The 16,497-nt window shown below is 38.3% G+C and overlaps 1 protein-coding gene across 1 annotated transcript; it reads right to left on the reverse strand.

Moving 5' to 3' along the window:
* Nucleotides 1-968: 968 nt before the first annotated feature.
* LOC143890355 (Ribosomal protein L1p/L10e family) lies at nucleotides 969-14,468 on the reverse strand. The gene is made up of 10 exons (XM_077394997.1): nucleotides 13,607-14,468; nucleotides 11,963-12,040; nucleotides 9,568-9,609; nucleotides 9,320-9,425; nucleotides 8,286-8,350; nucleotides 8,153-8,197; nucleotides 7,961-8,068; nucleotides 5,962-6,049; nucleotides 2,694-2,740; nucleotides 969-1,249 (listed from the first exon to the last, which is right to left on the reverse strand). Exons 1-10 carry the CDS (start codon nucleotides 14,381-14,383, stop codon nucleotides 1,169-1,171), a joined length of 1,437 nt encoding a protein of 478 aa, XP_077251112.1. The 5' UTR covers nucleotides 14,384-14,468; the 3' UTR covers nucleotides 969-1,168.
* Nucleotides 14,469-16,497: the final 2,029 nt, after the last annotated feature.

The following is a 16,497-nucleotide window of genomic DNA, read 5'->3' on the forward strand; positions in this document are numbered from 1 at the left end:
ATTTGCGTGTGGGGGTTCCTCCTCTCATTCCCATTTCTGGGGGCACCGGAACCAGTTCAAACTTCAAACACAAGAGGGTGACCCATTTTAAGTCTGTGGGTGGGCCCCACCAGTTGTGAGAACAAGGAGAAGGTGCCAAACTTTCCACAGAATCCACTGTTTTTCTTCACAAAAATAAGAGGAATGCTAGATTCACAGGCGCCTTTGGAAAAAAGGCAGCAAAGGGCGTCCCTTGTCAGATTCCACTAAAGACATTTATGATTTAAACTTTAAATGGGATTTGACCAATGCAGGCGCTACCACAACCAGATAAAGGCCATGTTTTGGCTAACATGAATATTTTCTCAATGGAATATTAGGTTAGAGAGGGATAGAATGAGTGGGCAAGGGAGAGAATTGAGAGAACATGACGACTCCAAGATAAGAAAAACAAACTCTATTTTTGGAGAATTTATATGATGGGTGGACGTGAAATCACCTGAGGTCTAAAAAAAAGTAGGTACGGCCCACTTTTTTTTTATGATCCAAACCATTCATCTGTTTGGGCACAACGTAAATAGGTTGTGCCCTAAAAATCAGTTTCATAGGATGATCCTAACCCTCTGATCTGTAGAAGATTCCATAAGTGATTTTTGGAAATCTCCATATTCAGATCAGGGTTAGGATCATCCTATGGAACTGATTTTTGGGGCACAACCTATTTACGTTGTGCCCAGACAGATGAACGGTTTGGATCATAAAAAAAAGTGGGCCATACTTGCTTTTTTAGACTTCACGTGTTTTCACGGCCACCCATCATATAAATTCTCCTATTTTTGAGTAGAGATGTTCTTTTCCATATTTTTCACCCCCTCCTCACTCTCACTCTCACTCTGATCAGTGAACTTTTATAAACCCCAACATCCCCCCCCCCCCCCCCACACACACACACCATTTTTGTCTGACACTACACCCCGAACTCAGAAACATGCAAAAGATGATGCTTTCAAGATTTGTTTCTTGAATCGCCAACAATTCTTTCAAGACCTTCTCTAGAAAAAAAGAATTACAAATGATAATTTATAAAAACGAAAGAAAGATTGGCACATGAACATTTTATCTCTATCAAAATTCCCACCTTCATAATTCGTCCTCCCCAGAGTCTCTTACAAAAAAGCATACCCAGCCATTACTTGAGTTGTTGCTGCTTGTTGTAGTGATCTGCTGCCATTGATAGCGACTGTATTGAAACTGGGAACCCCTGACCCATCTGCATATCCACCATTGAAACAGAAATCATCAGAAATTAAATAAGAGAATGATAGTTTGGACTTTGGAAGGTAATGACATGGAATCTTTCTTTTTTTGAAAATTACAACTATATAACTGAGAATCTTTAATCTTCCAGCCAAACACTGTAAAGATCTAAGTTCCATATTGAGCAAATCATGTGTTGATTAAAAACGGTTAAGTTCAGAAATACTACAGTAAGGCCATTAAACAAACTCTGCAATGGTTGCACCATGAGATGGCAGTGACAATGGAGTTAGAAGTGTGAAAAATTATTTCTAAAGGGTTTTTTTTTTTTTTTATAGATAATCTGGGGTTTGGTGGGGACCCCTACCGGTTTATTAGAATGAGAAAGATATTACAATCAGCATACGAAACACTAACCCTATCACAAGAATAGGGAAACAGGCCAAGAGAACAAAGACAAAGAGGAAGCACAAGGTATCTCAAGAGCAGCTAATAATCCAGAGTGTTAATCATCCTCTGACTCAACTTCCTAGATCTCTGGCTCTCCCTCAGATTCTGGTGGCTCTTTCCCTGCCACGCTTCATTTTGATTAGAGGATGATGTAAGCTTTTTTTATCGGTGTCTGGAGATTTTGAATTGCTGATTTGGTCCCTTTCAGCTTCTTCCCCATTATTGGAATTGTCTGATTCTGGTCCATTTCCTGTCTTGTCATGACCTTGAGACTTCTCTTGGTCCTCTGCCCCTCCCTCATCCTCTAAAGGGTGGGGGCAATTTAAGAATAAATTATCCAAATAAGGTGGCAAATTTGGGCAAGGGGCATTTTAATGATAAACAGCAATAACCTAAAGTTTTCTAAGTCTCATTTAGTTCTTAATATAGGGCAATCATTTCAAAAAATCTTAAAAAGCAGAATGGGATTTCAACCCACAACCTTTCCAAGGTACGAAAACAACTTAACATAATACGAATTAAGTTGTGCTGAATTAATATTATATATACCTAAATTTTATGTGCTTTATTTTGAAAAACATAGGACAGTATTAAAAATCTCATCGAAAAGTTTACAGCAGCTTGCCAAACAAGGGCTAAGAGAAAAAAAGAGAAAAATAGAGGTCTTAAAATGTATGTGAGCAGGTCTAAAGTGTTTTGAGTCAAGACCTAAGGAGGGAATGAATGACTCTGGTTTATTTTCAGACTTCTTCCCAGTCTTTTTCCGAAACATTTCGCTGAATTCTTCTGAAGCCAAACTTGGTAACAGTGGGTTCGAATAAGCTGTGCAATTTACTACAAGGGTTTTTGCCGGAGGTTAGAATCTTGGCTTCTGATTTTGGTAGAGGCCATTTGAACAGTTATTTTCCTCTTTTGGTTCTTTCTGTGTTGTCAGTTTTATTATTTACCAATTAAAATAAACTAGTACTCACTAACAAAGTGACCAATAAGAAAGTGTAAAACCTCACCGTGCTACTCAATGTGAAGGAGTTCATGTACCCAGCGTATTTTGAAGCTGCCAACAATAAAGAAATAAGTTGTCAAAGCATGAAGAAGTCTAGCAAGATATGAAATAAGTTCCTGCTAAAATCAAGAGTGTTGATGAATCTTGAGAGAACTCTGAAAAAGATTGATACGTCCATTCCAGGCATATCTACAATGTAAGTATGATTATATAATTTATTTTCCTCATAAATATATTTGATAACTTCCGAATATTCTTGACCTAACAATCTAGGCCAATACATTTTTTTTGGGAAAAAGGTATAACACATGATAAATTGATAATAAATGCAAATTCCCTTCGAGTAAAAAAACAACCTATTTGAAAACTAACTGATGGCTGACACATTGAGTTTGAAAATGTATGAAAATAGGGAGAAAACCCAATACAATTTGGGTGCCCTTTGTATATATTTATAGAGGGCTTTACAAGTAGTTACCATGGAGAACATGTGCTTAACTAACTATAACTACATGTGTTTGAATTCAAAATAGATAACTAAATAACTTCCTAACCTACCACTACCATGATCCAACGGTCAGATCTTTCTAGATCGATCCACTACATTCTAACATGCCCCCTCAAACGTATGTGGATTAAAAAACGGCATACGTTTGATTACAATAAAATATCCCACAAAATTAAAATCCACCAATTGACGCACACAGCCGCTAATGAAAGTCTTTTGATGTTAGTGATTGAAGCCTTTGTCGAATGTCCACTGAATATGATCATTGATGCCGGTTGCCGAAGAAAATGTCCCTTGCAAGATAAGTAGCAAAGAGCCTTAATGGGCTTGTTGGAACTCGAGCCTCCATGGGCAAGTCTTCATGGGTCGTTTTGGATACCGATCCTCATGGAAAGAGATCACAATGGAGCTAGCCATATTAGGCATTTGTGGGCCTTCAATGGGCCATCGGTTTTGAATGCCGATCCACATGGAATTTTGAATGAATCTCTCAGGCACGCACCTCGTGACAGAGGTACCTCAACTGAGGAGAAAAAGTACTTCGGGCACGCACCAAAATTAGGTACCTCAGCAGAAATAGGACGAAGAAAAGAGAATTAGAGAAAATAGGTGAGAAATAGAATAGAGTCTAGCAAAATGACGATTAGAGACTAGAAGAGTGATAGAAGACAAGAGAATAAAGGTGATGACACTTTTAAAGAAAAGGGTGCCATTATCAATAGATAGGGATAGGTTTATTGCAAGGAGATGATTTGGAAGGGGGTGACGACAATTTCTATCTAATCAAAGCGGTCAATCATTATGGAACATTGGACTAAGTGACATTGGATTTTGTGGTGAGAAGCAACAAGCAAAGGGAAAAATGGTTATACATCTTTGAAGGGGGGTGAATATGGAATAGCTTGAAAATGTTAAGGATCTGGAGAAAAGTGAGTTATCGGCTAAGAAGCACGGGTACTCTCCGGAGGCCCACGCACCCGTGTCGGGTGTGTATCGGGTGCGGGTGCTCTTTGGGTGCGTACCCGGTACACACCCTGCTCAGGTGCCCTTGGGGGCGCACCCGGTTCAAATTAAATCTAAAATTACATATTTACAATAGAGGGGCTGTCCGAATTAACAAAAGCGTGGTGGTGGTGGTGGGGGGGGAGTGAATATATATATATCCCATAATTAAAAACCTAACAACTTAGAAGTAATATTAGATTTTGGTGATGTTATTGTTATTTGATTGTTCTCCAATTAAATTGTTTGAATTCTTTAACAAAATATTTATTTTTATAAATATATAACAAAATATAAAAATATATTATATTCAGCGTACTCCCAACGTACCCGTATTGTGTCGTACCCGCACCCCGTACCCGTATCCGTGCTTCATTGGTTATCGAAGTGCAATCCTTTGATTTCTAGTGCAAGAAACAACAATAAGTCCATGAGTGATTCTTCGGCAAGCGGAAAAGTGAGACTGGAACCATTTGTTGTTGAAGCAACCACATAGATTTGGTGGCGCTAAAGGTTGAGGACGCCTTGAAATCTGAAGGCGAGGGTGGGCGGATTTGAAGATCATAAAAGCAAGTAGCAAAATGGAGGGAGGTAGCAACGGACAAGGATGGTGGCCCGGCGAGATCTTGATCTCCAAACGTGGACAACAGAGTGGCAAATGTTGGGGTTTTGATGCGGTGGTTTCAGCGGCCCGGCGAGATCTTGATCTCCAAACGTGGACAACAGAGCGGCAAATGTTGGGGTTTTGATGCGGTGGTTTCAGCCATGAGAAAGAACATTCTTGGAGAAGGAAGAAGGAGAGAAGACAACATCATGTGTTTATACATGGATTTGCATGATTGCACCGAAGCATAGAAGATGACACAACATGCATTTGCACGGTTGGGATTTGAGAGAAGGGTTTCAACTTCTTCTTTTTTTTTGGAAAAAAAAGAAGGATGTTTTACCATGGCCAGGCGGACGTCAAGATTTGCCATCCCCCGGAAAATGAACTCGCTTGTTGTGATCAGGGCAAGATCTTAGGCTCTGATACCATGAAAATGTATGAAAATAGGGAGAAAACCCAATACAATTTGGGTGCCCTTTGCATATATTTATAGAGGGCTTTACAAGTAGTTACCATGGAGAACATGTGCTTAACTAACTATAACTACATGTGTTTGAATTCAAAATAGATAACTAAATAACTTCCTAACCTACCACTACCATGTGCTTAACCAACGGTCATATCTTTCTACCGATTCCATTGGGCAGATGGAACTATCTTTGTTATAATCTATAAAATGCCCAAAATACAATAAGATCATACAGAAAAGATGATAATAGAAAAAAAAATCCACCAATTCATCTTGAATGATCTTGTGATTCATCGAACATTCGCATTCCAAAACAAAATTGCTCCATTTCTTGTCAATTGCCACATTTTGACAATTAGGTCACTGAAATGCTTATTGACATGGCAATAGAAAGTCTATTTGGTCACAGACATGCTTTTAGACATGGCAATCAGAAAGTTCAGTGAAACTTTCTGAAATTTGGAATATTTCAGACAAGAACTTGTTCACAAATTCTTTTCCCATATTTATATAAATGTCTGTGCATGTGTGTTTTAATTTCACAGGAATTTATTTATATTAACCATGCATCAAGATTACATATATACGTCTAACAAAAATGTTCACACATGATTTTGGCATTTTGCATATTGGCATTGCTATTGAGTGCACAAGACCGCATGTTAGCAGATACAAATATTACTTACTTTTCTTTAAACCCACAGGCTTTGCAAGCAAAAGAGCATTCACAAATGCACCAACATTTTCACGTATAGCCGCCTCAGAAAAATTCACCTGCAAATGATGATCCCATGTGAGGTAAAGTCATAAGTACCCATGTCAACATCCATAACCACAAGAAGTTAGGGAACATGCATGTTTGACAAACACTTGTTACTTTGTGAGCCTGCATGTATTTAGCTATAGATCAATCAGGAATTAACATGAACTCTGCGTGTCAATTGATCTTCAGCTACATCAATATCCATACATACTAGTTAGAACATCCAAGTAATGCACAATAAAGGGTAATTATCTATAATTTGTAGATATAATGGAACCAAGGTTTTAAATTTCGGTCAGCATAGAAACATATGCAAATGATAAAATTTTAAAAAGAAACTTCGGGAAATGTTACAATAAGACAAATACATACTTAAAAACCATCACCTAAGCAAGAAAGCCATCCATAATGGCTTAATCACATCGAACACCTAGTGACATGCGTTGTAGCACATGTCAGGAACAATAAATACAAAAGTACAAGGACCTGTCATCGCCGTCCCTCCTAGGGCTGCGACTTTATGTCAGTACCACAGATTAATGAGGTGGTATTAGTCCCATGCCGATTTGACAAGATTTTATACGGTGTAAGCCCTTATAGTCCCTTATTTTTCAAAAAGTACTGTGCGGACCACACTATAGGATGATCCAAACCGTACAACATATGATGGGCAATAATGTAAATAGGTTGTGCCCTAAAAATCATTCCCATAGGATGATCCCAACCTCTATAGATCAGAGGGTTGGGATCATCCTATGGAAATGATTTTTAGGGCACAACCTATTTACGTTATTGCCCATCATATGTACGGTTTGGATCATCCTATAGTGTGGTCCGTACAATACTTTTTGAAAAATAACGGACTACAAGGGCTTACACCGTATAAATATCCCGACCTGACATCCCATACATAATATATGATTACTCTGTTGTGCAGTCCAAGTCCAATGGTGTTGCCTACCAAATATCATTATCTACATTAATGAAATGAAATGTAAAGTAAAATGACTTCATGACTTGCAAAAAAAAAAAAAACATTTCCCCTTTCTCTGTTTAATTAGAGGCTCATCATTAGTACAATGCATTGGTTTTGAAATTTGAAATTCTTGTGACTTCACATTAAAATGAAAAGTGGGCCCACCTTCGATTCAGCTAGGATGGAACCGTAAAGCATGTCGACAAAGATAAAAATCTTATTTTTCTACCTTTGCAAATGGTATTCGCACCACTATTTGCACCATTTACATCTGAATGACAATTTATCTATAAATACGACAAATCAAAGGTTGAAAACTTTAAAAAAAAAAAAAACTCCAAACTTTTTAAGGTTTTTCAAAATAGGGTTTTCAAGGAGAAATTTCAAACATTTTAGGATTTTCCAAAACAAGGTTTACCGGAAAAAAATCCATGGAAAAGCAGGAAAAACTTATTTCATTGATTTGCAGGATTTTTCTATTCACAGCTGAATAGGCAGAATTTTTTTTTGTTAAAAAAACAGTTTTATACCGTGTAAATTAGAACATATTTCCATTTCTTTGTTGTTTCGACCATTTCGGTCAAATTTCAGTAATTTCGACTGAAATAATGAAGTTGAGCAAATTCAATGAGATTTCATTTCGGTGGAGATGGTAACAGAAACATTTTAGTCGTTTCGTGTCAGTTTGAGTGGAAATTTAAAACTATGGTAATACACAGGTTTAGCATATTATTTGCAACTCAGAAATTTGTAACTAAACATGTTATCCTTCTTCATATCATTTCTATGCAATATCATAAAAATCAGGACTTATTGAAATTTCCACTTCAAAAATAAAAATAAAAATCTGGTCATGCTGATTTTCATAAAGATGGTAACCATTGTATTTGTTTAATCTGATCAGTTCTTCAATAGAACATGACAAAGAATTTGTTGCCCACCATACCTTTCCAAGGCCTACATGCACAATAGCAGTTTTGTCAATTTTAAAATCAACACGGCCACATTTGGCATCTTTGACTGCCCCAGCAATATCACTCGTCACAGATCCCAACTATAAAGTAGAATAAACAAATGTGAGGGCTCAGCATGATTCATCCAGATGTTCATAGCATTCAATAAAAGTAAAGAGACTCACTTTGGGGTTGGGCATCAAACCACGAGGTCCAAGAATCCTTGCAATCTAAGAAGAGGATAATATCAAATTGAATGAAGAAGAAGTTCCCGTATCTAAGCATCCACACACTAAAATAGGTTTCTAAGTGTCAAACCTTTCCAAGACGGGGCATGAAGGTGGGAGTTGATATACACTTGTCAAAATTGAGCTTGCCACCTCCTATGGGGTTTTGCATTCAAGAATTTAGAACTGATTCAACATCTATTTGTGATCCATATTAAAGAAAAAGATTTCTAATTTTGGCAGTGGGACAACATTACATTACATGACAATAAGGGTCAAAATGTAGCACCGACATATATTTCTTACGAATGCAAGAATTATTGCATGACCACACCAATGACGTACCCAAATCTTCTACTGGTACACGGACAACTGTGTGGACCGATAGACTTACCAGAAGATGCACATATCCAAGTATTTACATACACTGAATAGACTCGCAGTAAGTTCGTTTCTAACCAACAATCATAAATAATTTCCATCGGAGCAGCATACCAAAACTGACACGAAACGACCAAAATGTTTATGTTTTCATCCCCACAGAAACGAAATCTCAATGGATTCGTTTCACTTCATTGTTATTGTCGAATTTTTGAAACTTAAATTCCCAAAATTTGACCAAAATGGTCAAAATGAAAAGAAAAAACTGAAAGATGCTTTGATTTACAATGTATAAAGCTATTTTTTTTTTTCAAAACGAAAAAATACAGCCCAAATCTGCTGTAAATAAATTAAAAAAAACTCAGCAAATCAAACAAACACATTTTTTCCTGCTTTTCTAAAGGATTTTTCTACAAAAACCTGTTTTAGAAAACCATAAAAAGTTCGGAATTTTTTCAGCAAAATCATGTTTTGGTGGAAATTCGGAACCATGCTTCAGAGCTAAAATATGTAAAAGAGAGTACAATACAAGGATAATAAACCAATTGACTAATTGAATGCTATTTTTTGAGAGGAGGGGACACGGCACCTCAATAAGAAAACAACCTATAAAATCCTAATTTGCAGATGCCAGTATTACAAAATCAGAGGTTATGTCTCTAAAGCGGAAAACTGAAGCTTCCTTGCATACAATATCCGTGATACTTATTACGGGAATTCAGAACATGGATTCCAGTGAAGTACCTTTCCTGATTTCCTCAATAAGTTCATCTCCACCAACTATATCAGCTCCTGCAGCTCTAGCTTCATCTGCTGCCGTCCCTTCTGCAAATACAGCTATCCTGACCATCTGAAGAAATGATAACTTATCATTAAGTAGAAAAAATTACAGCAACATCTATTGAAGCAATAATGTTATGGCCACCATATATTCAAATATATATATATATTATGACCAACCATACCCTGCTAAAGGCAAGGAATAGTAGTACCTTTCCAGTACCATGAGGCAAGGTTGCAGCACCACGTACCATCTACAATTCAATTCAGATATCAGGTAACTCTGAATACAATCGAAGTAGTAGTCCTACTAAAATATTTAAGATACTGATAAATAAAAGTTTTGAGTGGGCATGAGAAATGTGCACACCTAATGATCTTCAAAATAATAAACCCCTGAGAGACAAGGGAGCAGAAACTAAGAAGCAAAAAGAAGCAAGCTGTAAGAATGTTAAAAAAACAGCATAACATCCAAAGATTCAGCCATCCCTGGATCAAGTTCTTAAAACTTCCGATGAAATCTAGAAATTGTAATACTAGGCTCAGTCCTGAAAATCTCAGTTGAGTCTGGAAGACTCAGAATAGTCTCCCCAGGGACATTCTTGAAGAAGAAAAAACCAACATTCAAATGGTTTGACCAAGTCAACACCGGATTCAATAAAAAAGGTCATTAAATTCAAGAACCTAGTTCATGATATGGAAAATAAACACAAAAAAGAACCAGGAACCATCCATCGCTCTTCTACCTGGGAAAATGATGCAAGGACTGTAAAATGAATTTACAGCCATAAACCTGCCACTTAACATAATCAATTAGATATTTGGTTGCAGTCATTAAGCTAACACCTAATCATATGAGAAGATCGGCCAATGAAGAAGCCGACAAGCTTGCCAAAGTAGGGGCTGACATGGAGGGAGCAGTTTGGATCTTCTCCGACTAGATGGCTAAGGATCAGTCCGCAATGAAATCACTCCTATCCGTCTTGGTGTTTGATTTTAGTTCACCGCATTTGTATTTAAATTAGACCAAGTGTTGATCCTGGACTGGGAGGTACGTAGATCTGTCTATGTATTTGGGGTATGGGCTAGTGGTTTTGGACCTTTTGCTGCGTATGTATTGCATTGGGAGGGATGCCCCATCCTCTGTAATGTAATTCATGTTCAGATCTTAATAAAATTGTTACTTCTCCAAAAAATAAAGAAAAAGAAAAAAAGAAATAAGTTCACAAAAAAACTGATTTTTTTAAAGAGTTGTTGTCCGGTTCAAGGCCATGTGAACATGGGTAATTCTCACATTTAAAGAACTCGTCAGGGATACCATAACTACTGATAGTCCATTATCCGTTTCAGGTACCCTAGTTCGTTGTTGACATGTAACTTAAATGCATTTAGGGACAACCAAGTCTCTATCTTCTAATAGTATTCTGACCAACTTACTTGGGGCGAAATTATATTGTGTACGACATGCACGTGATGGGGTTATGGCGTAGTTTCCACCAGTGTTTCAAATGCGGATGCGGGTCAAAATGCGGCCAAAGCAAATCCTAGTCAACTCGGCACGATGCGGCCCAGTACTTGGCTGACGCGGTACTCGACAGAGTCAAAGGAGTTTTGATTGACTTTGTATGGAAAAACACAGACTCGGACAAGAATGCGGCCAAGGTAAAAAGGAGTCACCTCAGACGAGTCAACAATGATGCGGGGGAGTTTTGAAACTAAGGTTTCCACCCTTCGTGTTTGATCCACCAATGACAGCCCCTCTCATAAAGTCGGACGCTGTTGGAACAAATATCAAGTGTGGCACCTTGATTACGCACAGAAATGCCCGGACACCATGTAAAAATTCCTTGGGAATGTTCATATAAATTCAGTAGAAAAAAGTCAAAAACTGTGTGATGGTATCCTATTTTCCAAAAGGTTGGATACCATAACCTTACCCATTATGGATGGTGATCATTTATAAGAAGTCAAAGTCCAGACAGATAGTGAACCCCCAACTTATAAGAAGTCAAAGTCCAGACAGACAGTGAAGCCCCAACCCTTGCAAGTTGAAGACTTTGGACTAGCTATTTTTTCCATTTTTTATGGAGTTTCAATTTTTAGCAGTCTACAGGGAAGTGAACGTAAAAATATTTGTTTGCAAGGAGTATCCTCCACCTGCCGGCACAAGTTTCATGGTGAAACAGTTGCCGCATGGCTTTTGCCAATTGTGACTACTAGATTCTGATTAATATCAAAATTATATCAAAAAATATGAACCATTACTATCTAAAACAGCAATTATGCTGGGAAGAGATTTATGGGGATACCAATGCTCGAAGCCACAAACTAAAGGTCAAGTCTAGACCATGGTTTTAAATTTTGGTTTCGGTCCCAATTCGGCCTTGGCCGAAATCCGGTGCTAGAAAAAAAAAAGTAATACTTTATTATATCAATAATTTCGGCCGAATTTATGTCACAGAGTTACAACAGAAAATGGGTCACAAACACAACAGTAAATGAAGTAAAGCTTTCGTATCATAATCATGCCAAATAGGAACACTTCGAGCAAAATATGTTACAACTTTACTAAGCTGAATCACAAGGATAGGATCGTGAAAACTGTACCTGGTCTCCTCGACGAGGATTGACACCCAAGTTCACATGTGCTTCAACAGTTTCAATAAAATTCCGCTTGGCATTAGCCTGAACAATAACTAGAAGTGACAGAAGAAATTAGCAATAATTTTGAACGGCAACAAAGGAATCAGTGTAGAAAATTAATGACGAAAGGACTACTTAACAACTCCCAAAGACACCATACAAGTTTCCATGACCACGCCATCGTAAGAAGAGAAAAAATACAGTGCAAGCAAATAACCTCCGACCATCAAGTTTAAAACAAGATTGTACTTTTAACTGTTTATTCAAAGAATAGTGGATGACAAACTCAAGGCATAGTGGGGAGGCTGTGGCGCAAGTACATGCCATGCTTCAGGCTTCTAGTTGTCTTGAGCCCAACAACATAATTTCCAATTTCATTGGGCCACATCTTTTTGGATTTTGTAAGCCAAAGCACAACAAGTCCCATAATATAAAATTAACCAGAAAGTACATCATAAAGGCAAGGCCAAATAACTCTCACAGATTGATAAAAAAACGAATCGACAGGTTATGCTCTTTTATTATTCTCCATAACACAATTTGCTTTTAATAGACCAGAATATTACCCCCCCCCCCCCCCCCCCCCCCCCCCCCTTTCAATAAGAAGACATACCGAGATGTAGACATCTTATCATTCGGGCCTCCTACTAGATTGTTACCATAGTACCTTTTCACTATCATAGCCTCCCCTTGATATGTTAACTTGTAAGGTTCTGTACATTTATAATGATTCTTTTAACAGTAACCCAGTTATTTGGATCAGTTTGTTTTCCCTCCAAACAAATGCATATTTCTTTCATTTAGATTTGCAATTGTCTCAAAGGAACAACATCTTCACCTCACAGAGCATTCCAAAATATAATATGCATAAGAAATGCACTTTGCCTTCAGTTCTGCAGTAATTAGAGACCTATTACCAAAACATTCTCCATATGAGCATTACTATCAGTGCATACGCCGAATCTTTCAATGATCTAACTCTAAACCCACCCTCTTCTTTTTTGCTTCTAAATATGCAGGCCATTACATCAAGTAGGCTGCCTTAGCTAAACAGAGCTCTTTTGAATGTAATATCATTTCATTTCACAACCCCCAATTTTCCTATAATTTGGCCGACACTTCAAATTTATTGCCGACTCACGTGTCCGGCAGTGTCCGACACGACACACGTGTCCACACGTGTCGACACTTCTTTGGACACTTTTACTTGTATTGCTAGAAGTGTTAGACTTATTGTGGGTGTGTGGACATGTTTTTGTACCGTGTCAAGTGTGATATTATGCTTTTTATTGAATATTGTGTTTACCCCATTTAGACAACTCGTATCCACATCGAAACTGGACACACGAATCCATATCCACAAATCATGATTACATATACGGTCTATTTTAGAAGTGTCCCCGTTTCTAAAGTTTGGGGGTTTGCCGTGTCCGACACGGAGTGTCCATGTCCACAAATCATAGTAATTTTCTCTATTAAGTGTTTGTAGTTTTTTCTTTGTAGCCACAACGAAGTGAGTAATAAATTGATTAGAGTTTCTAACAAAAGATGAAACAGAAATAAAATTGGGAAACTAAAAAGAGACATACAGGAGAAGCACATACTGACCTTGACTTCCTTAATGGCATCCAGCAAGTCCATAACAACTTTCTCCTTCTTCTTCTCCGCCTTGATAAGCATAGGAAAGGGAACCTCTTCCTCTTCAACCCTAAGAACCCTCCTTAACCTAACATTAGTTTCAATCCTCCTCTTTTCTTGCTCCATTTGCACATTCTCCTTTCTTTCCTCTTCTTTCAACTCTTCCTTTGGCGCTTCCTCTACTGAAACCCTATCTTCAGGAAGCGGAGCTACTCGTGTCGGATAAGAAACAGGCGATATAGATGGAACATCCTTCACATATCGAATGTCTTCGCGAGTCCACGGCTGTGATCCTGGATCTGTTCCCCTCTCGGAATCAGTTTCCGGCTGCCGGAAAACAGCACTTCCGGCCACCTCTCGCGGCCTTCGCGGCGGTAAAGGTTTTTCTAGTGGAGAAGGCTGATTAGGGCTTTCATGTTCTGAAGAGGGATCTTTAGGTTTTGTAGGGTATGAAACTGGTTTGATAATTGGAGAAGGTTTTGGAGTTTTAGCTGAATCTTCAGATCCGATATCGGATGAAGAAGATGAAGAAAATGACCTTGGAAACCCTAGAAGAATGAATCTGGAAGTGAAATTTGAGGATTTGAACCCTAGAGTTGAGGACGAGGATCGTTTGTGAAACCCTAAATCTGAGATGAAAGAAGGTGAGGGAGATGAAGATGAGCGGAGGAGAATGGAGATTTGAGAAGGAGAGGGTTTTGTGCAATAGCGGCGAATGTGGGAGATGAATATCTCTAAGGCGGCCATTGTTTCTGAGCTCGAGGAAATGCAGGGTTTTTGTAGCACGTGCTCCAGTTAGAGCGCAAAGGGTTTTTGCTAATGCCTTGCTGGTTTGTAGTTACTAGAAAAATCAGGAGGGAATTTATGGTGAGACTCGTCTCATTAGAGTAGTAAACAGAGGAGACTTGATTGGACATATACTAAGTCGGGCGCAAATGGTCCCACCAAAACAAAGTAACTTATGTTATGTTTCTTTTGAGATAAGATGGGCCTGAAACAAAGTTTAAAACGGTAGATGATTTTTTCACAGCGGCTCTGTTTGGTTGCTAGGATTTTAGTGGAAGAAGTAGTCAAAGGGGGAGGTAACAAGCGTGTAAGTTGTGTAGGCTTGTCTAGGGGAGAAGAGTGGTAGTTAAAAGGAAAAAAGGAGTAGGGCATTGGGTTGCTATTGGGTTGCTAGAAGATGTTTGAAAATATTTGAGTGTCATTATCAAAATGGGTGGTTAAAGAGATAGAAAGAGAAGAGACAGAAAGAAAGGAAAAAAACAATGATTATATAAGACCAACAAATTCCACTCTTCTTCTCCAAAAAAAATCCCAAAAAAGAGGTTTTGCATTTGAATTTTAGCAGAGGGGATAACTCCGCCACATCAGCGCCACCAAGGAAAAAAGTTAATGATGATGTCTCCTCAATGTTTAGAATTCAAATGGAATTTGAGCTCAAATTTTACAACAAAATAACATTTGGCATTCCATATCCCCTAAAATGCCCAGCCATCTTCCACCTTTTTTGCAATCAAACAGGGCCATAGAATTATGCACCCCACTGCAACGGAAATTATGGGCAAACTTTAACGCTTTTTAACGTCAAATCACGTTAACAGGGGGTGAAAAATCATCAAACATGGTCGAAACATTACATAACCTTGGGATTTGCATTTTGCCAGGGACTTTGCATGAGAGATCAGCCACACAAGCTCACTTCACTTTGCAGCTGATTTTTATCAGGTGTCTGCTCTCTCATGCAACAGCCAGCCTCGAAATGCCTTTATGCAAAAGTCCCTAGCATATCCCACCTTAAAATGGGTGTACTATTTGTTTTAAGGCCATTTTAGGTCGAAAGAAACAGAGTCCTATGAATTAAGATCATAGGTCAATATGAGACTCAAAAGGTTTTGTTCCATATGGATGTTCCGCCCTCTTCTCTTCTCTGGACCACCCCATGTAGTGTTAAAAGAGTGGTAGTGGATACCCTAGAGTAGGGTAGCCCGGGGAATACATTCAACAAAGTAAATACAGAAAGTTTGTATAAGGACCAAAGATAGACATTTTAGGAAGCATTCACCGATTAATGTTTTGTAAAGACAGAAATACCTTTATTCACTTTTAACTCGATTAATAGGTTGGGTTGATTCTGATTCCAGTTCGTTTTTTTAGCAAAAGATCAACCTGACCCGACCCAAGTTGCAACCGAAATTTGTGGGTGACTACTAAAAGAGACGGGAGGAAGAAGAAGAAATTGTGTTCAGTAATATTTAATAAAACTTGGGATTTGCGAGCGTCCATCACAAAAGGCATTTAGTAGATGGTATGTTGCATCTGACAGCAGCCACCTCGTAAATGAAGACAAAATCTGCTGAAAAGGGAGCCTGTGCGGCCGCTGTCACATGCAACAAACCATCTACGAAATGTGTTTTGCAATTGGCTCTAACAAATTCCGAGCTCTGTTTGGTTGCCCGGTTTTTTTTGGTTCCTGGGATTTATGTGGGAGAAAAAAAATCTCAGGAGATTGGTGGGAAAAAAAAGTCCTAGAAGTATCCCGGTAAAATAAAAATCCCATGTTTGGTTGACCGGATTATGGTGAAAAAAAAAAAAAACTTTGTTTGGTTGCTTGTACTGTTGGGAAGAAGAAAAAATCAAAAGATGAACCTAGCCCATCGATCCATCAAACCTAATCAAGGGTTTCACCAAGAAAAGTCAAACCATTATTTCTGGAGGCCTTAATCTTGAATATGGACACCCATGCGGCATGGGACTAGAACCATGGGGTCAGCTCATGATAGACTACAAAATCAACAGTCCCAATTACACATATAAAACCCACTCATGCAAATCACCGTAGTTGACTCCTAATCATCTAA

This window comes from Tasmannia lanceolata, unplaced genomic scaffold (assembly GCF_043159265.1).
Source record: "Tasmannia lanceolata isolate RefF3 unplaced genomic scaffold, GAP_Taslan_0.1 ptg000013l, whole genome shotgun sequence".
In the NCBI taxonomy this organism is placed as follows: Eukaryota; Viridiplantae; Streptophyta; class Magnoliopsida; order Canellales; family Winteraceae; genus Tasmannia; species Tasmannia lanceolata.

What these genes read in the sequence shown, in the direction of transcription:
- LOC143890355 (XM_077394997.1), bottom strand. Translation starts at nt 14,383, where the DNA reads ATGGCCGCCTTAGAGATATTCATCTCCCACATTCGCCGCTATTGCACA. An exon ending in ATGCCATTAAGGAAGTCAAG is followed by an intron (nt 12,041 to 13,606) that starts GTCAGTATGTGC and finishes GTTATTGTTCAG; the next exon opens with GCTAATGCCAAGCGGAATTT. An exon ending in GTTTGATGCCCAACCCCAAA is followed by an intron (nt 8,069 to 8,152) that starts GTGAGTCTCTTT and finishes TCTACTTTATAG; the next exon opens with TTGGGATCTGTGACGAGTGA.